The sequence below is a fragment of the Siphateles boraxobius genome, unplaced genomic scaffold (genome assembly GCF_051911475.1).
Source record: "Siphateles boraxobius isolate OS27281-9 unplaced genomic scaffold, OSU_SipBor_1 16, whole genome shotgun sequence".
Taxonomy (NCBI): Eukaryota; Metazoa; Chordata; class Actinopteri; order Cypriniformes; family Leuciscidae; genus Siphateles; species Siphateles boraxobius.
The window spans coordinates 15,645,810-15,671,692 of NW_027508766.1; the positions used below are offsets into that span (position 1 = coordinate 15,645,810).

The 25,883-nt window shown below is 39.5% G+C and overlaps 1 protein-coding gene across 2 annotated transcripts; it reads right to left on the reverse strand.

Moving 5' to 3' along the window:
• Positions 1–2,268: 2,268 nt before the first annotated feature.
• On the reverse strand, positions 2,269–15,311 carry ppef2a (protein phosphatase with EF-hand domain 2a). 2 transcript variants are annotated; one of them, XM_077231729.1, is made up of 16 exons: positions 15,260–15,311; positions 14,589–14,716; positions 14,412–14,466; positions 14,136–14,311; positions 12,570–12,684; positions 12,434–12,480; positions 12,188–12,354; positions 11,477–11,513; positions 8,698–8,847; positions 8,266–8,613; positions 7,375–7,560; positions 5,199–5,341; positions 4,255–4,361; positions 3,880–4,010; positions 3,671–3,758; positions 2,269–2,697 (listed from the first exon to the last, which is right to left on the reverse strand). In XM_077231729.1, exons 1-16 carry the CDS (start codon positions 15,309–15,311, stop codon positions 2,498–2,500), a joined length of 2,130 nt encoding a protein of 709 aa, XP_077087844.1. In that variant the 3' UTR covers positions 2,269–2,497. The 2 variants fall into 2 exon arrangements, with proteins under 2 accessions (XP_077087844.1, XP_077087843.1); XM_077231728.1 differs by having other exon boundaries at positions 3,880–4,043.
• Positions 15,312–25,883: the final 10,572 nt, after the last annotated feature.

Here is a 25,883-nt window from a genome sequence, read left to right on the forward strand (position 1 = left end):
TCGTAATCTATTTATTAGTGAATTTGATTCGTTTTTGTGTAGCCCCAATTGTATCTGTTAGTATTCTTCTTAATCTTTATTATTATTCCTCCAATGGGAGCCTATGGCAGCCCTATGAACAGAACATAGGTTAATTATGAAAATTGGCACACTTTTAGTGATGGTAATGAATAGTAATCTGACCAACTTTGGGGTCTCTAGGACCCACTCTAAAGCGCCATCACTATTGTAAATATTCACATTTTAAACAATTATAACTTTTTAACCATTTGATCTAGAAAAATGAAACTTAGAACACCTGATTCCGCTCATCATGCTGATCACATTCAACATCTTACATTAAGACTCCGCCTATTACAGTATTTGCCATTTTTAAAAGTACAGTAGTCCATTTTTTCGGTACTCCATCAATATTTACTAAATTCTTAAAACAAATTGGCTCAGATGATCTTTAGACCGAGCCACACAGACATGGCTAAACAGAATAGTTTTATTCATCTTTGTTCAAAAGTTACGATGTCATGATCTTAACGATGCTGACCCAAAATTGATTCAGAGGCTTTATCTCAGCAAAACTTTGATCAATCGAGGGATACCTGGTATGCTTCAGCGGAATCATGATCTGAGGCTCCGTGACAAATTTGGGAACAGCGGCAGCTACAGGTCATGAGATCTAAAAATGGCTTAGTTTTTTGCTCTTCTGGCTCTGCACTTTTGTTGCTGCCCCGTTTCGCTGCTGCTTGTTATGTGTTTTGAGACATGAGGTAATTTCACAACGTCTTTCGTCTAGTGACGCTTTGCAAACTCTGCTGTGTGAGTTCATGTGTTTTGGAGACACTCTGAAGGGAGGGTGGGATCTTATGCTTTCAAAGCTAGCTTGCTATTGCTAGCCGCTCTGATATTGCCTACCCTCCCTTTAAATGAAGCAACAACTTATCCTGCGTCAGTCACTTGAACAACCTAGTTGTAAAAAAGTTTTGGCTGTTAACATGACAAACACATTTGGCAAATATAGGAATTTTTTGAACCGACTAGTCAGTGTAGCGTTAACCTCCGATGTGAAAGTGAGGAATGGAGTGGGCGATCTGACAAAGCCTTAAAAAATAATCTTTTCATGATGTGCAGTGACTCACAGCAGACATGTGAAGACTAGTGCTCTTTGATATCTGTACTTATGCAGGCCGTTCACCCATACAGTCTCTCTCCATGTTAACAAAAGGATCGAGGGTAAACCAGCAGACAGCGATATGCAAGTGTGACTGCAGTCGTCGTTACCATAGGTCGTTACACAGATACATTGCAGTAACGCCCCCTAGTGGTGACTCACGGTTATCAAGAATCATCAGCAGAGAGAAGAGTTGTTAAAACCACCTTTTCCCAAGACAAGTAAAATATTTTTTTTTTTAAATCACAAAGGGTTATTAATGATGTATTTTATGTTGTAGAATGAAATGTGAAAATATCGTAAGCTTCTGTTAAACACAAACCTTATTTCAGGCATTTAATCATAAACTCCTTCAAAAAACCCATTGATTTCATATAGTGATGGAATCTGAAGTTCTAAAATGCTAACTCGTTTCTGTGTTTTAGCCAATAAAAATATTCTTCCCTGCAGCACTACTACTTCCAAGTAGCCAATACTCCCAGCCAGAGGGAGTACTGTATACTCCCTCTAAACCATTTCCCTCAGTCAGCATGTAGGTAGAGAGGAAAACATCAGTCATCTTTTTGGCTAGTATGTTTTCTAGGACAAGATCTTCTATTTGCTGCAATAGCAGAGAGCTTAACGTCAACATGCCTCATCAAAAAATAGCTCTTGAAACACACAAGCTGCAGGCAAAGAGTTTTAAAACTCTATATAGCCTTTTACTTGCATGCTTCGCACATTTATGCAGACATCAAATGCATTATGAACAACATGTAGTCTATGTTACGAAACTGTTATGTCATGGTGTATTTTTCAAGATACTGATGGCTCATTTTCATACAAAATATGCAAACAAATTAGTCAGAGGCAAATGAAGGCAAACTTGAAAAGCCTCATGATCTTGACAGATCAAGTTTTCAGGGAGTTAAGAACAAATGTAGGAATCCTTGAGAGATCAGCAGCTTGTGATTCAATTTAGTACATTGATGAAACATGGAGAACATTCATGATTGATCACAGAACTTCCAGGTATATTGTAAACCTGAACCTGAAGCTAACAGACGTATATTTGGTTTAGAGAGGAAGATTCAAAGTCTAAAAAAAGCACATAAAGGAAGAGGAAGACTACAGTTTACAACAATTCATTTTTTTCAACAGTCAACAGTTATTGTGGTGGAACAACAACAGAAATGTCACAGAGATCTGTGAAGATGAACAATCTTCAGTGTGTGTACCAAGTGAACCTGCAGTTTGTGAAACTGGATCTTGTGAAATCTGTGGGCCTGTAGAGTCTGCAGTTAGTAATGTTTTTCCCTCCTGAGGAAGGCGCTGATGTTCCTGCTTGAACTTTTATAGACTTTTACCTATCTCAAGTCTGCTCTTGTCCACTAGCCGAAAAGCCTCCATGAATTCATCAATGTCAATGCTACCGTCATTATTCGTGTCCGTGCTGATAACCAGCTCATTGATGACCTCATCAGAGATCTTCATTTTCAGATAGGCACTGAGCAGTTTCAACGTCTGACGGAAATCCTCAAAAGAGATGAGACCTGAGAAAAACAGAACATAGGCCATAGGAAGGTGCTATGCAAAGCCATCCAACTACGTTTAGTCTATTCTGTGTAGAAATCATCATCAACAGGGAAATGTTGGGCGGCAGTGGCTCAGTGGTTCAGGTAGGTTGTCTACAAACCGAAAGGTTGGTGGTTCGTGAAGCCCCAGCGTCGGTGTATGAATGAGTGAGTGAATGGGTGAATGTGAGGCAATATGTAAAGCGCTTTGGTGGCCATTGGGTCTGTGAAAACGCTATATAAATGCAGCCCATTTATCACTGTTAAAGCTGCCATGAAATCAATATGGACAATTCTTTTAAAAAACATTTATATTGAATAATGCAGTGTTTATTATAAATGATTTAACTGTACATATTCTTATTTGATTACACTTCATTTGGTTTGTCCACTTTAAACATTCTACTTACTATTAGTAACTTTGCATCTACATGACAACTAACTTGCACTAGAGTAGACTGTTAGTAGACTGTTAGGTTAGGGTTAGTTGTTCGGGTTTATAGAATAAGTTGACATGTAGGCTACTTGTAATTGCTTATGTAGAATGTCTGGACCATCAAAATAAAGTGTTAGCAGATATTAAGCAGACAGTCTACTAATACTCTAATGACTGGTAGTTGACAAATAGTTGCAAAGTTACTTATAGTTAGTAGAATGTCTAAAGTGGACTGTCAATATAAAGTGTTATCCATTATAATGATATTAAATTCACGTGGGCTCATAATCTTTAATCAAAATAACTTCCCCTCCCCTTGCAACAATTTCTCTTCTCTGATGACATGTTAACTGGCGTGAGGGCGGGACAACCTGTCACTCACGTGACATCACAGAAATAGCAATTGTTGTATTTACTGGAAGATCCAGTTATGACATTTTGCATTACAAGGTCAAACATTTTTTACATTTAATGAATAATTTATTATTATTATTACTTGCAAATATTTCTTTATACCTGAATTATCTGTGTCCACTATTCTGAAAATGGTCTCCAGGGTGGAGCGATGTTTATACAGTGTCTCCAGCATACTCTGCTCAATGTGCTGTATAGTGAGAAAAGAAGAGAGCGCTTTCTGCAAAAGTATCTACAGAATTTCGCAATACTAACACAGCAGACAGAGAGATACATTTCTGGAAATGTTCAAATCAAGGGATCTACTTTACCTCAGAGCTGGGATTTTTTAGGGCGAGATCCCGGAACCATCCGTGGTAGTCCAGCATCCCATTAGTGGTGCTGGACACTAGCTGAGGATGAAGAACTCTCCAGGGCAGATCCAGATGAAGAACTCGCTCGACTGCACTGGCCCAGTCGGACAAACAGATCAGTCCTGTGATGGCATTGACATTGCTTTGACATTTAAACAACTGCAAAACTAGCCAATAAGTAACTAGAAACACATTGTTTTCAAATATTAAACAGTCTGAACTCCATTTATATTCCCTAGCTATTAGTGGAAGTGATATCATCACACCACTAGGTAGCAAAATACTGCAGTACTGTATTAAAATATGCATTTTATACCAGATAGTTGTCTGTACCTGTGTTCTCCTTATCAAGCTCTTGAAAGGCACTGAGAAGATCTGACTTGTGCACAAACAGTTGCTCTCGTAGGACTTTGAGAGCAGTGTGCTCTGTGCGTTTTACACTAAAAGAACATCGAGAAATGAGCTGAAAACTTGACACTGAACCTGTAAGACTATAAACTCTATCCAAAACTTAAGTCATACCAAATAACACATTTGAAATTGTGAATGAAAATCATTCCCCTAGTTCAGTGGTTCACCAGGGCCACTAGGAGCCTCAGGATAAAAGATGACTTAAAATGACTCAAAATAAGACAAAACAAGCATTCAACACCAACAAATGAAGATATTTCTTATTTTAATTCAATTTAGTTTTTTTCTTTGAACAATCAGGATATGTACATAAGGTCATTTTTTTATGTATATATTTATTTTGGTTATTATACTATACTATACTATCCTTTATTAATATAGGATAGTATAGAGTGGACATTGAGCGAGGTGGGAGAGAGAGAGGGGGACGGGATCAGAAAAGGTCCACGAGCCGGGACTTAATCTCGGGACGCCCGAAGCCCCAACGGCACTATATGTTGGCGCTGCCCACAAGGCTATCGGCGCCAACAGCTAACATAATTTTGAAAGTGTGATTTATAGACCCAGAAAAGTAATGTAAATTAACAAAATCATATAACTCGATTTTTTTAGCTCTAAAAATAGCTTTTTTATTACAAATTTACATTTTTCTAGTTATGCCAAACTCTAAAATATTTTAGCAGCTAGAAATTGTGAGTAAAATATTTTTAAAAAAATCTTTATCCTAAATGCTTATCCAATAAATCATGAAAAACTGGTCATTGGGCCTTTGTATATTGTTGTGGACAATGAGAGGCATTTGAGTTAAAAAGGTTGAGAACCACTCTCTTAGTCAAATGGCCGATGATGGCATGTGTGTTGATTACCTTTGTGAAAAGCTCAGTCCTCGGATCATACTGGTGGCCTGATACTGAACAAAGTGAGGCACGAGATCTGGACCCAGTCTGACAAAGGCTCCTCTATTACTGCCAATTTCATAGTAGTTAGAGGCTGAAAAAAGAGTCAGGACCTGAAAATCAAAATACATAAATCAAATCAAATTTAAAAACTGTCAAGAACATTTCTAAAAACATACACTGAAATACCCAAAAAATATTTAGACTTTTAAGATGAAAAAATTGCACTTAAAGTTTGATGCATGTCAATCTGGACAACTAAAACATAAGTAGACAATTAATTAATTATGATAAATGATTTTAGGATTTCTTTAATGTTTTTTTTATTTTTAAATATATTCTTTAAAAATAACAAATACATTTTTTTATCTCATTTGTTTCACAGCAATGAAATGAAACGGGGGGATATTGAGACTTTCGACAGAGGCATTTGAGACAATGCTAATGAAATATATAGTAACTAAGAACTTGCATTTCCCTTTTGTAGTCACTACGAGTTACATTGTTATGACAAATGGGGTTTCGCTTAGAAAGCCTTTCAACTTTGAGTATTACAAAACGAGCCAATGACAAGGAAATGATATGGGTCTGCGGAATTTGCATAGCGTAACTCCGCCCCACCTTGTGGGTATATAAGGAAGTACGCTGGCAACACGCAGTTATGTTTCTGCTTCTGAGCCAAGAGGTCCTCTTCACTCCTGCAGCCTATTCTCTGATTATCTTTGAGAATCTTCTAGACGAGCAGCTTCCAGTCGGTGTTGGTGTGACAGCGTGTTCCAGCGAGGTTCACATTCCTGCCTGCTGATCTGTGCAGTGGTCTGCAACAGCGTGTGTGTTTCTCCATGGGCGCTTCAGCACTGCTGCAAGCTTTCCTCTCACAAAAAGAGCTTGCACGTGGCACGTCTTTTTAAAGATGTTTAGCCCGTGTATGTCTGGGGGTGGCAGCTTGGCGTGTATGGGAGTCTTTGAGCCCCCAGAGGACGTGGATGGCAGTGCGCGCCGCTTACGAGCCTCGCCACTCTCGTCCCCCTCTGTCACCAGACCCCTGACAGAGCAAGCCCCCGTGGAACGCTGGTCCTTCCCTGGCCTCCTCTGTCAGGATGCGGCATATGACCGTGCACCCACACCCGGACGCTCCACCTCCCACGTCTGGGCCGGTCATTCCACCTCGATGCCCCATTGTGGGTACGTCTGTGTTTCACATGTCCCCGCTGGTTCGGTTTTTGGAGCTTTCCAATCTGCCCCGCTGGCTCACGAGAACCATCAGGCTCGGCTATACCGAGGTGGGTGGCAATGCCCCTGTCATGCGTGCGGAGGTCGTTACCCTACTGGCGAAGTGTACGATCGAGACCACCCCTCCAGCCAAAATGAAGTCCGGCTTCTTCAGCCCCTACTTCATTGTACCCAAGAAGAGCGGTGAGATACGACCAATCCTGCACCTGCGCGTCTTGTACCGAACCCTTCACAGGCTTCCGTTCAAGATGTTGACAGCCTAACGCATTTTCGAATGTGTTCGTCCGTTGGATTGGTTTGTAGCGATCAACCTGAAGGACGCGTACTCTCATGTCTCCATTCTTCCTCGACACAGACCGTTACTTCGGTTTGCTTTCGAGGTGCAGGAATACCAGTAAACGGTTCTCCCATTCGGGCTAGCCCTGTCCCCTCGCGTCTTCACGAAAGTCGTCAAGGCAGCCCTTGTGCCACTCCGACAACATGGGTTTCGCATTCCCGCAGTAGGGAACGGAGACGTTACGTCTCCCTGCCACTTCCGCTGTACTGCTGGAACAGCCTGAGTTCAGTCTCGGCTCCTCAGCAGGTAACATAACTGCGTGTTGCCAGCGTACTTCCTTATATACCCACGAGGTGGGGCAGTTACGCTATGCAAATTCCGCAGACCCATGGCATTTCCTTGCCATTGGCTCGTTTTGTAATGCTTGAAGTTGATAGGCTTTCTAAGCGAAACCCCATTCGTCGTCGCAATGTAACGTCTCCGTTCCCTACTGCGGGAATGCGAAACCCGTGTTGCTGGAGTGGCACAAGGGCTGCCTGACAGATATTTTAATAAAATCTTTAGCTGAAATGACAAAGTCATTATTATTTCCTTCTCAAACGACTGTGTAAGTCCTCAGATCACTGCCTTACTGACCTTACGATTGTGGCAAAACTCGTAACCATCCTGCTTGCACTCATGTGAGCGGATGATGAGCTGGAGATTGTGTCTGTTCAGAAAGTCCTCGGTGACATCAGGACCCCAATAACAACCTCCGCCACGGACCTCATTGGGAACGCAACCGTCCCGGGACATTGGGTCACTCCACAGCAGGTCCAAAATCTGATGACACCAAAGTATAAATGTAATTGCAGATAGTAAATTAGAGATTGTAAAACTATTTAACTGTTGGCATAATTACCTATGTTTTTAAGAGTAATGTTCCAGATTATAAACAAATTTATCACACTAGTCTCATATTATTATAGATATACTTTTTAAATCTTTTATACTTTATTATACTTTTTATGTATTTTAAAGGTACACCATGTCACTTCCCCCCAATTTGTGTTTTTTATACACCGAGGAATGAGTGTAAATGAATGGTTCAAAACTACACATGTATTAAATTAGTACAGTGGATCTCAGCCAGTGAACCAGAACCCACTAGGGGGCCTCAAAATTACATATATAATTTTAAATAAAGACAAAACAAGCATCAAAATGAGACTAAAATAAAATCTAACTAAGACCAACTAAAAACAACATATTTCTTATTTTATTTCACCTCCTATGAAAATGTGATTTTTAGTCATTTAAATGAATCCAATCTTAGAGTTACGGTTAGGGTTAGTTACTTATAATTATGCATAATTTACTGTTATTACTATAGTATACTATATGTAGTAACGTGTAACTACGTCACCTTAAAATAAAGTGTTACCTAACTGTTTTAGTACTAAATTTATTACTAGTAGGCTACTTTAGTATTCAGTACTAAACAAATGACAAACATGTACCAAAGCAGATACCTTCAATGAAGCCCACCTGTTTCCAATCATTATCGCTGGTGTCTATGACCTCAGATGAGTCTGGTTCAGACTCACAGGACGGGGCAGTGCCCAGAATGTGGTGAGACTGGCTGAAGCTGGACATGCTAAACTGCGCTTGCCTACGGCGGACCTCTAGCTCTTCCTCAACAGTCCGAGCCACAGTCCTTGAGAAGTCTTGAAGGGAGCGTCTCTGGAAACTCTCCCGAGCAGCAAACGGTTTGGGAAAGGTCATCGAGCCCCTACTGTTCTTACAGATGATCATCTCATTATGAAGCTCTGAATCTGCATATAAACTACTGCGGGATGGAGTCTTCTTCTTCGGGGGCTTCATAGCAGACACATACTATAGAAAAGCAACAGTCATAATCATCAGTTAAAAGAGGAGATGTTCAGGATTTCACAACATGTAACCGTTTGTTTGACTCACTCTGTGTCTTTCCACTCGAGCTATCAGAGCGAGTTCAGTGGTATCTGAGATTCCTCCATGGACTATCAGCACCCGGTGGTCGATTACTGTCACTAAGGGCAACCATCTGAAGATCTTCTGGAGCAACTTGAGGATACGCTTTCCATGCAACTTAAAGGAATTGAACAGATAAGAGAAGCTCCTCAGATTCATTTCACCATAATGTGAAGCTCAGAGCAGCAACATAACACATTACTGACGATGTTAATGAGTTATTCCTCAGCAGAGTTATTGTTCTTAACTAAAACCATAAAAATACTTTATTACTTGGGAAAAAACATTAACTAAACAACCTCAGTTAACTTCAGTTAGCACCATCAATGGATATTTTGCCAAAGATGTTTGCCATTGACCCTAAATCTGCCAAAAAAATAACACTTGACAAAGATCATTCTATTGCCCATCTGCTTAACCTGTGATATTTTTTTAAATACTAGCATAAATAAGTATATTTCCAATGTTAAAAATGACTCATTACGTTTTATTTAATTAATTCCCTACATAAGTTGTCATATATGCAGTCAAACGTTTGTTCATTTAACAACTAGTTAACTGCCACCAGTACTTTAAAATAATTTTATAGTATCTTTCCAATTTAAAAAAAATACTCATTATCGTACATTCAATTTCCTAAGGCGGCATGAATGGAGTCAACAGTTTGTTAATTTATCAGCTAGTTAATCCATACCAGTGACAGAGTGCAAGAATGTTTAAGTCTTTATGCTGTAATCCTCTTACAGGACTGGCCAACATTCACAGTGAAAATAACTGCAGGAGAACTGACCAGTTTCCCCTTTTAAACTGTAAGTCTAAGCAGGCTACTAGCAGTTAAGAGGTGGCATTCTTGGAAAGAAACTGTCGGGATATCCCTACTGTTTCATAATGGAGATAAACAGCTAAAGCCGTATGGTAAACAAACTCTTAGGCCTTGTCCACTCTAATATGTTTTCGTTCGAAAACAAATCTTTTTCTCTCTGTTTTGGCCTTCCGTCCACATAAGACAGCGTTTTCATCAACGAAAACAAAGCTTTTTGAAACAGCTCTTCAAAGTGGATTAAACGCGGCTTTCGTGTTGTAGTGTGGACTGTAAAAACGGAGGTATTTGAAAACAATGAAGCATGTTTAGTCATGGGACATGTATTGAACCGATAGATATGTTTGTCTATACCGCTATTGTGCCTGTTATGTGCAATTCACATTCACACAGTTGCTAAAATATGTTTCTTTACACACGCTTCATATCACAGTCATGCAAAGATGACAGAAAATTCACTCGCATGTGCTGTCCTGCTTCAAAACATGAGTTTGCGTTTTAGACCAAACATTTAATTGTGAGTGAGAGTGACCTGAACGCATCAGTGAATGGAGAGATATTTCGCTAAATAAAATGATCCTGCCAGAAAAAATTGCAAAAGTTAAGGGAAAAAACTGTTCACTAACATAAACTATTTCCCGTATCTTATTGAAAACATATTCATTTTAATAATTCAGTGCTTGCCAAACACAAGTTAATTCCTTATTTTACTTTTCATGAAAAAACATATTTCTTTATAGTCTTGTAGGTCAAATTCTTTTACATGCTGTCAGCATTGTTACTCTAACTTGGTAACAGAGTTTGACGGTAACAGAATTGACAATTATAAACTTTTTAGCCAAAAACCCCACTTGTTAGCATGAATGCTAATAGCACATGGCACTAATGAAATCATGATTAAAAGACTTTAAACAACCCACTTTGAGATCAGTGATACATTCTGTTTTCCTTCTGATCTTGCGATAACAATTTTGACGTTTTACAAAATAACTCAAAAGTACAAAAAATACAACTTTTTGATTAAAATATTTTCTCGGAAAGAGCACACACACGTTTCAGTGCTTCAGATCTGATCAGTGTGGGAAAATGTCATCATTTTTTGTATCTTACAGCTGTAGGAAATAATTCTACCATAATTTAAAGGCAAAGTACGGAAACAGAATTGACGCAAGATTCATGGACACACATTTTTTTAAGATAAAAGTTCTTTTTAAACAATTTAATGTGGCAGAATTAAAAATTACTATTTAGGGCTAAATGAAATATTAAAGAAGAGTAAAATAAAATATTTGGTAACACTTTATTTCGATAGTCCACTTTAGACATTCTACTAACTATAAGTAACTTTGCAGCTTCAACTAACTGTCATTAGAGTATTATTAGACTGTCTGCTTAATATCTGCTAACACTTTATTTTGTCGGTCCCCCAACAGACACTCTACTGACTATAAGTAACTTAGCAACTACAAGTAAACTTGTACCTAACACCTAACCCTAACTAACAGTCTACTGACAGTCTACTACAGCCTACTACTCTAATGACAGTTAGTTGACATGTAGTTGAAAAGTTACTTATAGTTAGTAGAATGTCTAAAGTGACTATCGAAATAAAGTGTAACCAAATATTTTGATTACACAATCCTACATGATGTAAAAAATACACTGACTAATTCGGACAACAAGAAATCATGATTTTTCAGCAATAGGCTATAAGACCCTTTTCTTACAGAAAATATTATATAGTTACGGCCTGTAACGTCTTGTGATCCATGACAATGAGTGACAAATAATTCAAATAATTAAAAATATAACCATTTAAAAAAAGAAAAAATAATGATTTTGGACACCAAATGTACCTGCAGTTATATGTGAATAGGAACTCGAGGGATTGTAGAGCATAGACATTAGATGTAATTAATGACTTACCTTGTATTTTCCCAGCACTTCTTTGGTGAAGCCATACCTTCGAACAGAAAATGAAATGTTATCACCAAACACATTAAATAAAGAAAAATTCAAAGTGGCATTGGATTTTTTCTTGCAGAAAAAGGGACATCAATCTGACCATCTGATTTGTGGAAACTGAAAGATTAAGATAAAAACCAAATCTTTATTCTTGCCCTTATGGTTATGTGCTATATTGTAAATGTAACGTGTAAAATAATCACATTATAGCGCCATCTTTTGGCTGATTCTCACAAAAAAATTGTACACCACCTCATCTAGACCAGTAGTTCTCAAACGTTTCGACTCCAGTATGTGCCTCTGTTGTAATAAAAAATAAATCAGTTTGCTGAGGCCCTCTAGTGGTTGACAACCACTGATCTAGACAGTGATAAATATGCTCATATAACTATGAACCAATTTAATGATTCAGAATTGTTTTGAGTCTGAAAAAAACACATATTTAGAAAAACATAGAAAAAATAATGATGCTTGTTGCTTGGACCCCAGGCATTTTACTTTATAAAAATGTAAGGTATTGGCTCTTATGTTTAGTGTTGGAAACTTTATATTTACTTAGTTGAGATACTGCAAAATGCTTGTGGTGAGCAAAGGTTTAACAATATAAAGTATGTATAATTATTACAAAAATATTGTGTTACTGAATGCATGTGTTCAGCACATTTCCATTACCTCAAATTAATGATGTGGTCTTCATGGTTTCCTCGATTAAGATAAACATCTCCAGGATACACAAGCAGAAAAGCAAACAATATGAGCAGAATCTCTATGGAGTCTTTGCCTCGGTCCACAAAGTCTCCATTGAAAACGTAGGGTTTCTCCATTGATGGCATTCCATTCTGGGAAAATAAATAGACCACAAATGCATAAGAACAGCAAAAAGACAATCTTGTAGTTGTGGACAGATTTGAAACCTACCTTGTAAAATATTAGTAGCAAGTCCTCTAATTGTCCATGTAAATCACCTGTAATAAAGTTCGTAACTTAATTTTCGAAGAGGTGTTTAATAGTGTAACAATAAAAAACATAAAAGGTATGTGTCGGGCATTCTTACCACAAACAGTTATTTCTTTGCTATGGCATGTAGAGACTCGGTTGATATTTGGCAACCCTCTGAGTAACTTCCACGTTTCCAGAAGAAGCTGAAGAACGTAACGAGAGTGAAGCTGCTGCTTAGAGAAACCAGAAGTGTACATGGTTAAAGACATTAGTGTTATCGGACTGTCACATACACTCTATGACAGGGATAGGCTGTCCTGCAGAGTTCAGCTCCAACCCTGACAAAAACTCACCAGCCTGTAGATTTCTAGTAATCATGAAGACATTGATTAACATTGATTACTGTATCTTGTCCAGATGTGTTTGATTAGGGTTGGAGCTAAACTCTGCCGGACGGTGGCTCTCCAGGACGGAAGTTCCCCATTCCTGCTCTATAAAATAAAGGTTCCTAAATGGAGTTTTACCAGCAATGGCACAGTAGAACCTTTTTGGGTTCTCACTGTATATTTCTTAAAAGAACCTTTTTTTTTTCTTGGTGTGAAGAATATCTGAACCAGGCCATGTTCAATTCAGCTCAAGATTTTGAGGGAGATTGGTATTTCTCAAACTCTGCTCTTAATATTTAATTTATACATTCAGTAATTCGTATCTAAATAGACTACCTGAAATCTGTTTGTTTTATTAGTATCTTTGTTCTATTTTATTTATTAGTGCTATTGCTTGTAATTTGTTTATTTGTTCTTATATTATTACTGACGGTTTACTTGTCTTTATTTAACATTATTTAGTAAATTGCTATTTATGTATTTATATTTATTTTGTGTGTGTGTATGTGTGGCGGTGCCAGTGAACATTTTTGCAGGGCAAATACTCAGTAAACTCCTTAACGTTGAGCCCTGTGTGTTTATATATAGGGGCCCTTTTAAGACCTGTCCATTTTAGTATAAAATAAAATTACAAAATCTGTTACGGGGAAAAAATAAATTAATTTTAAAATGACCAGGAATGATACTTGGCCAGGTTATCTTTACGTGTCAAAGCTAGAGCCGCCCGGGCTTGATCTGAACATCCTTTTTACACTATAAAGAACCTTTTTGTGCAATGGAAAGGTTCCATCCCAGCTAATAAAAATATATATTTTTTAAAAACAGTGTGCATTAAGTTTTGAAACGTTATTTCTGGCTGTTCTTGTAATGTTCAAACGTCAAGTTTTTTTAAATGTTTTTCTTGGTTATGTAAATGTTAAGGAACATTCTATTTTGTCATTTTGTAAACATTATGGCAACGTTACTTTTGAATGTTCTCTGAACATTCTGAAACAAGTAGCATTTAAAACTAAAATGTTTCCAGAAAAAAACATTCCATGTACAATGTATAAATAATGTGCTATCGTTATGAATTTATTAAAGACCAGATAGCTCTGAACGAACATTCTATAAACATTACTGGAAGAATGTTTCCTCAACCTAGCCAGAATATAAGCCAAAGTTCTGAGAATATTCCCTGTTAGCCAGGATGGATGTTAAACTTGTTTTATGAAACCATAGATTCCAATATAGAAACATTATTTTTGAGAGTGTACCTAAAACATATTTTTAATGCATCCTCGTTGAGCACCTACTTGTTTGTTTTTGAAGGCCTCTACAAGATCAGCAGCCTGATCCATATCTAAAGGAAAAGTTAGCCGTGGGCCAGAGTAGATGTCTGGCACATCAATATTGGTGTAGTTGAAGTATCTCTCCCACTCTGCATCTCGGCAAACCTCGTTTTCTCTGAAGATATGTGAGATCAGATTTCCTATAGGAAGAAGAACACACAGGATGCTTTTAGCATGGATATATTCCAGTGGAAAGCTGTATATGTGGTATTTGTGTTTACATGCAACAGCTTCTTTTACGTTCACTGCTGGATGGAGTGAAGTTATCCATCAGGTAACCAAGAAAATTGTATAACTGCGTGAGGAGGTGAGAAAAAAATATTTGTCGTATCATTATAAATGTTGTTTGCAGCTTTCTTAGAGATAAAGTAAGTATTCCACCCATCCATTGTGATTAGATTATGGTGTATTTCATACTTTGATCTGGTCTTGTAGGTCTGCGTACTCCATGGACTGGAAGATGTTCCAGGTGTATCTGCGTCTTATTTCCATGCGGGCCACATACTGTCTGTACCAGCGTTGGATCACCACCGCTGCTTTCATTGCTTTCAGGAGAACAGGACAGGTTTTCACCACTATCAGAATACCCTTTTTTTTTGTTGCTTAAATTAATAATTAAAGCAATTTGTCATAAATGCAATAACTTTCAGGTCAGGCTTCTAGAATCACACTCAGTTTCATCTGAGAGAGATTAATGTCAGATCTATATACTATATAGTGTGCACTACTCAACAACAGTCAAACAAATGTCATAGTGGTGATAAAAGAGGAATTTTGCTTACTTATGGCTACTGCAGACATGCATGAAAAAGAAGGCATGTTGAGAATGTAAATGAGTTACTTGTATTGACATTGCACAGAAACACCTGACAGCCGTGTTCTATAGCTGCAAGAGATAAATAAGGCTTTACACAAGCTTTGACTGCTAAAATCTCACCTGGGATGACATTTCCATGTGTTTTAAGAAGATGAAGTTAGTGAGGTCAAGTTAAATTTAAACTAAATATTCATTAAATAAACAGTACTCAAACGTGTCATTCTTAACTTACACTAGCCATTCATATCCATGTTTTTAGTAAACATATTACCTTTGTCATATCTTTTATTGAATGCACTGTTTTTTGTGACACCACATCCCATGACTTCAACCTGAATGCAGAACATAAGAAAGTATAACAGTATAACAAGCACTTTTCATCTCATAATTTAACACCTGTATGAAACTTTATGAATCATGTACAATAAATCATATTTTATCTATGCCTGTTTAATACAAAACACATCCAAAAGTATAAAGCATGATTTAGTTTTTTTTAAATACTTAAGAAACCATAAACTCCTAAATAAACAAAACTCAATTCAGTAATACACAATGTTATTTATTATATATTAAATACTAAAATTCAGATCTTAAATCCATTACATATTAGTACCTAAAGTATACATATTAGTAAAGGTCACAGCCCCAGTGACAGCTCCCCTTTTTTTGAGTGCAGTAAATCATATTGCAGATGAGATGAGAATAAAAAAATCTTGTACAATATTGCCAAGCTTTTAACATGAATATAGGCTACAACAAATGTGATGTTGTTGTAGACGTTAATGAGATCCAGAGAGCGAGTTAATCTGGGGTCATTGCTCTCTTGCACTGGCCTCAATCCTCCTTAAAGAGCAGACGACGTCAACACACACCAGTGCTTCCGTCAAAGCCCACAACTGTCAAACAAAGCCTCGAGCTAAATCAGCTTGTTATCTATTCAAATAGTTTAAAAAAAATATGGCTAATTATCTCCTAATTTTTTAAATAACGAGGGCTCAGAGGTGAATTTCTTTTAAGCGTTTTTATTTTTTAAGGAAATCCCTAGTAACTAGGGATTATGGACTATGGATTTATAGATTTGTTTTGTAAAGAAGGTTATTCATTAGCTCACCATACAGCACAATAATTTAGTGTACAAACGGACATGCTAGTTTTGAGGTTAAATGTTGACAAAAGCTCTTTTCAATGGGGTTTTGTATAGGTTCTTGACTCAATTTTAAAGAACACTTTACACTAAAAAATATTATATATACTGTAAGGAAAAATGTCTTCAATGATTGCATAATACTTTCATGTTTAACAGATTTTTTTTTTTTTTTTTGTGATAAAGTATGTTTACAAGCTGTTTATTTCGTAAAAATGTATCAAAATAAAAAAATAATTAATTAATTAATTCAAACTAAATACACAGAATGGTCCCATGATGGAAACCCCTAAAAGATTCATGAAGCCTTTAAGGTTCTATATGGAAAGTTTTCTTCAAAGAGCGTAAGACGTGTAGAAATATTTAAAACGTAATTTATCCCAAACTAAATATTGCCCATTTAAAAAAAAAATGTGGTTTAAGGTTTTATATTATTATAAATTACCATTAAATCAGTTGTAGCTTTTATTACCTTTTCTGTCTATTTCTTTGAATAGAATATTAATATGAAAGGCTGTGTAAACAGTGTCAGCAAACAATTAAGCCATAAAAGTTTTCAGCAATAGATAATTGATCACAGGTACAGTACACAACCCCACCATGGGTAAAACTCACCTGGTGGTTTTCTCTTCTAAGTCCCAGAAGCTTTATTTCCACAACATGTCACCCAAAGGAATGTATCCGCCTGGTGTACTCCATTGAAGCTAGCTTGAGTTAGTCAATGTGAATAGAAGAAACGCAAATAAATCAACTTGTGAGGACACATATAAAGCATCGTTACAGGCTTCCCCATATCCCCTGAGACCTTCAATGTCCTAAGCAAAATCCCACTATTTTCCTTTAAAAAAAAGAAAGAAGACCTTGTGTCGATCTCCGGAGGCCTTAAGTAGGTGTGTTTGCTTCTCTGCTTCTTAACAGACTTCTGCTGTGTAGCTGAATTAGGTGAACAAGCCCCATAGGGATTAAGGGTAATAGCTTGATGCGACTTGACTGGACTTCCTTAGGAAATGGCGCTTTCCTAAAGGAAGCATATGGAGAAGTCTGGATGATGTTGATCAATCAAACATAATGCAAGATACAAAAATAAATAATTTGAGTATAGTGTATTGACTTTGACATTTTATGTGCATGAGATATGAGAGCCCTCAGTAATTATAATGAACAATTACTTGAATATATTGTAAAAGGGAGGTCTGGGAAGGAGATCTAAAGATAAACTTAATTGTGGTTTACTTGTATAAAAGGGAGAATTCACAATGCTGTCATGATCTCCAGTCACTGCAGCACTACGTTTCCCAGCATCCCTCCTGGCACACACTCAATCACCACCTGCACCTGCCATCAATCATCCTCTCAACAGGACAACATTTAGGCACGCTATCCATACTCTCACGTAGGACTACATGCATGATTCATGTGATACTTACCAGCCTTTCTTACCTCCTCAACATTTCTCATGCATGCGTATCCAAGTTCCATATCCACATCTGTAAGACAAAGACAATCAGTCATTAGAATATCTACATGGTATAATAAAGTATGTGTGTGGGGCCGTACTCACCTGTGGTAAAGGATCCTTCATCCGAACCTTCATCCTACCATGATCTGCTGTTGTTTAATCTCAATTATTCCATTTAACCTGTCATCTAACCTTAGTATTATATACACTCACATAAAGGATTATTAGGAACACCATACTAATACTGTGTTTGACCCCCTTTCGCCTTCAGAACTGCCTTAATTCTATGTGGCATTGATTCAGCAAGGTGCTGAAAGCATTCTTTAGAAATGTTGGCCCATATTGATATGATAGCATCCTGCAGTTGATGGAGATTTGTGGGATGCACATCCAGGGCATGAAGCTCCCGTTCCATCACATCCCAAAGATGCTCAAGTGGGTTGAGATCTGGTGACTGTGGGGGCCATTTTAGTACAGTGAACTCATTGTCATGTTCAAGAAACCCATTTGAAATTATTCGAGCTTTGTGACATGGTGCATTATCCTGCTGGAAGTAGCCATCAGAGGATGGGTACATGGTGGCCATAAAGGGATGGACATGGTCACAAACAATGCTCAGGTAGGCCGTGGCATTTAAACGATGCCCAATTGGCACTAAGGGGCCTAAAGTGTGCCAAGAAAACATCCCTCACACCATCACCAACAGCCTGCACAGTGGTAACAAGGCATGATGGATCCATTTTCTCATTCTGTTTACGCCAAATACTGACTCTACCATATGAATGTCTCAACAGAAATCGATACTCATCAGACCAGGCAACATTTTTCCAATCTTCAACTGTCCAATTTTGGTGAGCTTTTGCAAATTGTAGCCTCTTTTTCCTATTTGTAGTGGAGATGAGTGGTACCCGGTGGGGTCTTCTGCAGTTGTAGCCCATCTGCCTCAAGGTTGTGCGTGTTGTGGCTTCACAAATGCTTTGCTGCATACCTCGGTTGTAACGAGTGGTTATTTCAGTCAAAGTTGCTCTTCTATCAGCTTGAATCAGTCGGCCCATTCTCCTCTGACCTCTAGCATCAACAAGGCATTTTCGCCCACAGGACTGCCGCGTACTGGATGTTTTTTCCTTTTCACACCATTCTTTGTAAACCCAAGAAATGGTTGTGTGTGAAAATCCCAGTAACTGAGCAGAGAGTGAAATACTCAGACCGGCCCGTCTGGCACCAACAACCATGCCACGCTCAAAATTGCTTAAATCACCTTTCTTTCCCATTCTGACATTCAGTTTGGAGTTCAGGAGATTGTCTTGACCAGGACCACACCCCTAAATGCATTGAAGCAACTGCCATGTGATTGGTTGATTAGATAATTGCATTAATGAGAAATTGAACAAGTGTTCCTAATAATCCTTTAGGTGAGTGTAAATAAAACCCCATTGTGTTGCACTTACAATCTGTTCAAGTCTGTGTTTCCTGACAAATGCATGATTTTTAGTATAAACAACATTTTAGAAACTTTCAGGGCCCTATTTTAACGATCTAAGCACGGCGCAAGTGGGCGTGTCCAAATATAATACGCATGTGCACACGCGCAGTTCGTTTCAATCACTTCCGGCGATAGATTCGATGGCAGTAAGTCAATAAGCTTCATTTATGCTGTTTTAACAATTGTGCTTTTGTGTTAACGGATTTTAATTGTAAGAGATGCCATAGAGCATCAATGTTTTAGATTTAAAAAAAAGTTATGACATGTTTTATGATATATGTTTGCATTAAAAATGACAGGGTTTCAGCGAGTCTTTAGTTCACTCTTTATTGTCCCACCCGGGGAAATTTGATTTGCAATAGGGTTAGAAGAAACAGAAGAAAAACATACATGAGACATAAAAAAAATAAAAATAAAAAATAAGAACAGCCGTTATATACATCCTTTTTTGTTTGTCTACAAGTACTCAGTAATTGAATTGGTAGCCTCAACAATCGTTTTGAGCAACAACTCAAGCTCAACAAAATTTGTATCTGGTGGTTTTTATTTTAGGCAATCTGTGTCTTCTCCCAGAGGGGAGAAGAACAAATTCCTCCAACAGAGGGCCGGTGGTCAGAACTAGCTATGATAGTCTGAGCCTTACGTATAACTTGCCTTTTATAGATGTCTGCCAAGGAAAGTTGTTTAGTTCCAATTATTTTACTGGCTACCTTAAATGGATAGTTCACCCAAAAATGAAAATTCTGTCAGTATTTACTCACCCTCATGTTGTTCCAACCCCCGAAAGACCTTCGTTAATCTTCGGAACACGAATTAAGATATGTTTGATGAAATCTGAGAGCTGGATCACTCCTCCATACTAGTCCATTGGCTTCTTCAGGGATTGAAACTTGCTGGCCTCGAAAAGTTATTAAAGACATCGTTAAAATAGTCCAAGGGACCACAGTTGCTCAATCTTAAGTTTATCAAGCGTCGAAAATACTTTTTGTGCGCAAAAACAAACACAAAATAACGACTTTATTTCAGCTATTCATTTCCTTCTCTGTGGGCCTCTAGTCAGTTAACCTAGTGTGATAGCGTATAGCTATGTCACACATAGGCTCACTATTGGCCGACGCTGGTCATGTGGGTGAATCGTGTGACATACAACAACGGAAGCTTACGCTATTATACTAGTGAACTGACTCAAGGCGTCAGAATCACGACTGCACGCTAGCACAGCTTATCAAACAGCGACCACGGCGGCCAATGTAATAGGCTTGTTTGAGATGAGCAAAATCTGCGCAGAACCAATCACCGGTGATCAGCGTGTAATGCATGCCGGTTAGAAATGTGTCCGAGTGCAGTCCGCCTTGCTCTGATGTCATGCTGACGTGTATCAAAAAACTCTCGCGAGCGCAAGGCGCACATGTCGGATTCTGCTGTCGCGCACAGTTGCTCTCCACCAACTGCGCCTGATCCCAAATCATTTGAACCGATCCGGGGTGATGCCTCCTCTCTCCTTGAGGAATCCCGTTCCTCGAAAACATGTCCGCTCCACGGTTCAGGATACCGGGGATGTGAGCCGCTCTTATGGAGAGAAAGTGTCGGTCCGCCCACAACAGGAGACTCGCTGCCTGTTTGAACAGAGCTCTGGAGCACACGCCGCCCTGGCGATTTATGTACGAGACCACAGACGTGTTGTCGGTTCAAATCAGTACATGTTGCCTCTCCAAATTTGACCGAAAAGCCTTCAAGGCTAAGGACACCGCTTCCAATTCCAGAAGGTTTATGTGCCACTCTCTCTGTGACTCCGACCACAGGCCTGAGGCAGGAACGCCCAGGCACACTGCTCCCCAGCCTGAGGTTGACGCGTCCGTCGAGACCACGGTGCACTGCGTCACTATTCCCAAGGGAAGTCCTGGGCTGAACATGTCCGGGTTGCTCCACGGTCTCAGAGTGCAGACGCAACTGTGAGTGACCGTAATACGCTTGTGGCCTGAAGACCACGCCCTCGGCGGGACTCGAGTTTTCAGCCAAAACTGCAGCGGCAGCGTATGCAGCAGGCCCAGATGGCACACTGTAGAAGCCGCCGCCATCAGTCCAAGAAGCATCTGAAATTCCCTCAGTGAAACAGTCCTGCCCAGTCTAAAATGGCGCAGGGTCGATGAGATTGTCTCTATGAGCTCTTGAGAGAGGTGGGCTCGCATCGCCATCGAGTCCAAACATACTCCCAGATATGTTATAGTATGACTCGGTAAAAACATTCTCTTCTGCATATTCACACGCAGTCCCAGCGTATCCAGATGGCGAAGCAGCGTTACCTCGTGACTGATCAGCACAAAATCAGCCAATCGTAATACTCACAGGATGCGCATTCTGCTCGATCTGAGGGGAGAAAGCGCTGTGTCCACACACTTTGAAAAGGTGCAGGGGTCCAAGGGCAGGCCGAACGGAAGCACTGAATACTGAATATGGAGTGCCCTCGACAGCAAATCTCAGGAAGTGCCTGTGGCACGTCGCTATTTGAATCTAAAAGTACACATCCTGTAGGTCCACTGAGGCGAACCAGTCACAAGGATGTATTTGTGCCAGGATCTGTTTCAGTGTCATCATTCTGAACGCCCGCTTGTGAAGTGCTCGGTTGATGGGTCTCGGGTCCAGTATCGGACGGAGTCCTCCATCCTTCTTTAGCACCACGAAGTAGCGGCTGTAGAATCTGCTATCCTGCTCGCTCGGAGGGACACGCTCTATAGCTCCCTTCTTGAGCAGACTGAGAACTTCCTGTCTCAGAACGGGAACGTTTTGGGGCAAAGTCAGTGACAGGACCACGCCGTAGAAGGGGGTGGTCTGCGTTTGAACTGGAGAGAATATTTGTGCTGAATTATTCCAAGTAGCCACAGAGAAACGCCCGGGATAGCCGTCCACGCGTCCAGGAAGTGGCACAGTGGACGTGTTAGCTCTACAGCCACCGTAGCCACTGATGGCTCTTTTTGACTGGAGTCCCGCCCCCGCAGGGCTTGAAGCACTGGCGGGAGGGCGGCTCGCGGCGGGCATTGTGTGGTGTTGGCACTCTCGCAGCCCTCGAGAGGCCATTATAGTCATGGCTCTGCGTTTTCTTCCCGGGTTATGAGTTTCGGTCTTCGAAGCGGCCCGGCGACATTTCAAAGATTGATGAATAGGATTATTGCGGGATTAGAGGGCGTGACGGTCTATCTAGATGATACAATCTTGGTAAGTGACACATGGCTAGAACATCTGAAACGTTGACGCCTTCTGTTGGTTCGTCTTACTGAGGAAAATCTTACATTGAATCTGCCTAAGTGTGAGTTAGCAGGAGCGACGGTGACATACTTGGGTAAAGTAGTGGGGCAAGGACAGGTGCGTCCAGTGAGAGAGAAGGTTAGAGCAATAGATGAATTTCCGGTTCCCGTTACTAAGAAGGAGTTGATGAGTTTTCTGGGCCTGGTGGGTTTCTAGCGCTGTTTTTGTAGGAACTTTTCTTCGGTAGTTGCCCCTTTAACTGATCTGTTGAAAACTAAAACTCTGTTTGTTTGGTCTGAGATTTGTCAGAAAGCTTTTGAGACAGTGAAAACGTTGCTCACGACGACACCTGTCCTAATGGCACTTCAATTGGAAAAAACTTTCAAAATTCAGGTAGATGCCAGTAATGAGGGAGCAGGGGCAGTGTTGATTCAAGAAGATGATGCAGGTATTGAGAGACCGGTTTGTTTTTTTCTCACGGAAGTTTGATAGTCATCAAAAAAATTACTCGACAATTGAAAAAGAGGCGCTGGCTATAGAACTCTAAATGTTTTTTCCCGGTGCAACTGATTAGTACAGACCAAAACACAACCATTTTTCAGCAGCAATAATCAGCCAATCAGTGGCATTGTTTACGTTCAGTGCCTCCAAAATGGCCAACTTCTGGATTGATGACGTGTAGTGAAAACCCTATTCTGGTACTTGATGAAGAGCTGTAAATTAGAGCCTAAAGTTTTAAAATCAGCAAAATGCTTCCTCCATTGTTTTATTGACATCGTTGCAACAAACTAGCAACACTTGATGAGAATGAGCAAACGACAGAATGAAAATTCTAGGTTTGTAAGAAATGGGAAATATTTAATAAACGAAAAGGCAAGTCGATGCATTGTTTATGAAAAGCAAAGTTGTGAAAAACAGGATGATATGATGCGACAAGTTTAAACGTTAAGGAAATTTTTTGTTTGGCCAGAATTATACCTAATTATTATTACCTGGTCAATAAATTGTAAACATTTGATTTTATTCTGACTGACTCTAAATGTGTTCTCCCAAGAAGATTATCTGGATTCGTATGCTTCCACAAGTTTGCGTCAGATTAGTGACGGCTAATACTTTGGCACTAGTTCAAGCGTACTTGTTTTGCAGAGACGAGTTTTATTTCCGTTTAGGGCAGCAAACGCGCTCCTTGATCAACCTAATTTTGGGTGCGTCTGGTTTACCTCTGTCTTAATTTAATGTTACTTTGGATAAGTGTTACGTGAGAAATCACGAGCTTGGCTAATGTCGAGTTATCTGGGAATTTTGTGCATCAGTATCTGCTTCTAACTCGAAAGAGCATCAGCCAACCACAGGGGACACAGGGAACAACTCCAGATCACTTTTCAGAATGATTTATTAAGGTTGATAACCTTAAAGAGAAGAAGAAAACAAAGAAAAAACACAGAAAAGAAAAGGATACATCATTATTACTGATTATACTTTCAAATGTGAACAAATACAATCCAAATAAAGATTTTAACACATAAAACTGTCCAAATTTTTTCATTCACATATTTAAGCTTCCTTTCTTTCCTTATTAAATATACACAATATTATCAATTTCCACAAACTAGTTAGAAAACGTCGTACCCGTCACTGTTGCATTTCTTCTTAACACACATGAGAACTGTGCGCCATACACTTAAATAACAACCAAAGCATGACATTCACTGTTCTCCTCTATAATGTACATTATAATAGTCAAATAACACAGATTTAAGTGATAATCAGTACTTCACGCAATTAAAGAGAGATGGTTGTCATACCATCAGTGTCCCTGAGATGACCGAATGCTGATGCGTTTCCCGTCTTACGCGTTACTCTCCTCAGCCTTTTAACTTTTTAGCATGCGTCATCTTCATGCAGAAATTACTCATGCAATGAATTTGCGTCGTTAATGCACTGAAACGATCGCGTCTTTCACTATCTCTGCACTCTAGTTCTGCGTGCGTGCATCTGCATGTGAGTTTATTTTTCCTTCCGCCTCACTCGGCATTCTCCGCCACTCTTCGTCACTCAATTTTAAATTCAGATTCTCAGTTTCGCCGATTTTATTTTAACAGTGCATCAATCTCAGACACAAATCAGCTCTTTAGCGTCACACCTCCCACTTGAACTACTGGTTCTTGAACCCAAGTAGGTCACACTTTCATTCTTCTCTGCTTGTTTGTCTGGCTGTTCTTCTGCAGGAATCAAGATGACTAACCGTCTAACATCTCTATGGAGGATGGTTGCAGGAATTTTGTTGGTCAAACCTTTGGTGACTCTTTTCCCATTGTCTGTGACTTTCACTATGTTAGGTTTGATACTTGAGACTGGTTAGTTTGTAAAAACTCTAACATCCACGTCTCTGACAACACCTTTGTGATCAGGATTGACTTTGACTACTCTGGCCAACTTGTACTGACTTCTTAATGCGTTTTGATCAGCCAACCAGACCACGTCTCCTACAGCAACATTCCGTTCCTTCATGTGCCACTTGCTTCTCACGAACAAGTTTGGGCCTACTAACTGACTCCATTTCTTCCAAAATTTGTTAACGTCTCCCTGAATGATCTGTAATCTTTTGTAGGGATAACCTACGAAATCAAAGTCACCTGGGTCTCCCTTTGGACCTGACCTTCCTAGCAAGAGAGAGTTGGGAGTGACATACTCTATGCAATCCTCTCTGCTCTGGGTTCTCGCATCTATAGGTCTCTCATTCGCCAGATTGGCTGCCATGTAGAGGAAGGTTTGGAACTCACCCCATGTGAAGATACAATTGCCTCCCAAGTTATGAGGGCTCGCTTTACTATGCGAACAGCAGCCTCTGCAGGCCCGTTCCTATGAGGAGAGTTTGCAGGATGTATTTTCCAGGACCATTCAGTACCATGTTTGGTAGCCTCTCCCACCAGCTCGGATTTCTGCAACTTATCCAAAAACTTGTAGAGCTCTGTGAGAGCAGGTTTAGCTCCAATGAAATTTGAGCCTGGATCAGACCACAATCTTCTCGGATGAACCCTCAGGGCTGTGAACCTCTGATAGGACAATAGGAAGCCTTCAGCAGACTGGTCACCTACAACGTCAGTGCGCATAGTCCGTCCAGGGCTATGCAGCAGAAAACAATTCCCCAGACTTTTAGTCGTACTCTTTTCCTCACTTCATCCCTTACTTCATAATGGCCAAACAAGTCTAAAGTTGTGAATTCGAATGGTGAAGCTGGCTCTGCCCTTTCAGGAGGAAGGTCGCCCATGATTTGCTGACATCTTTTTGCTCTTGCTTTTCTACATATCACACAGCTGTCTACTACCGTCTTGGCTGGTCTCCGACCTTTAATCACCCATGCTCTCTTTCTCAGAAGTGTTCCTGCTACTGCTTAATGATTTGCACCGTGAGCTTCCTGGGCCAATAACGTGGACACCCATGCACTGACAGTTAATATTGGAACAGCAACCTTTTCCTCAGTAAATATCTGGATTCTGCCACCACAGACTAAAAAAAGTCCTGAGTCTTCTCTGTATACTGCCAGTCTATTAAGTGTAGTG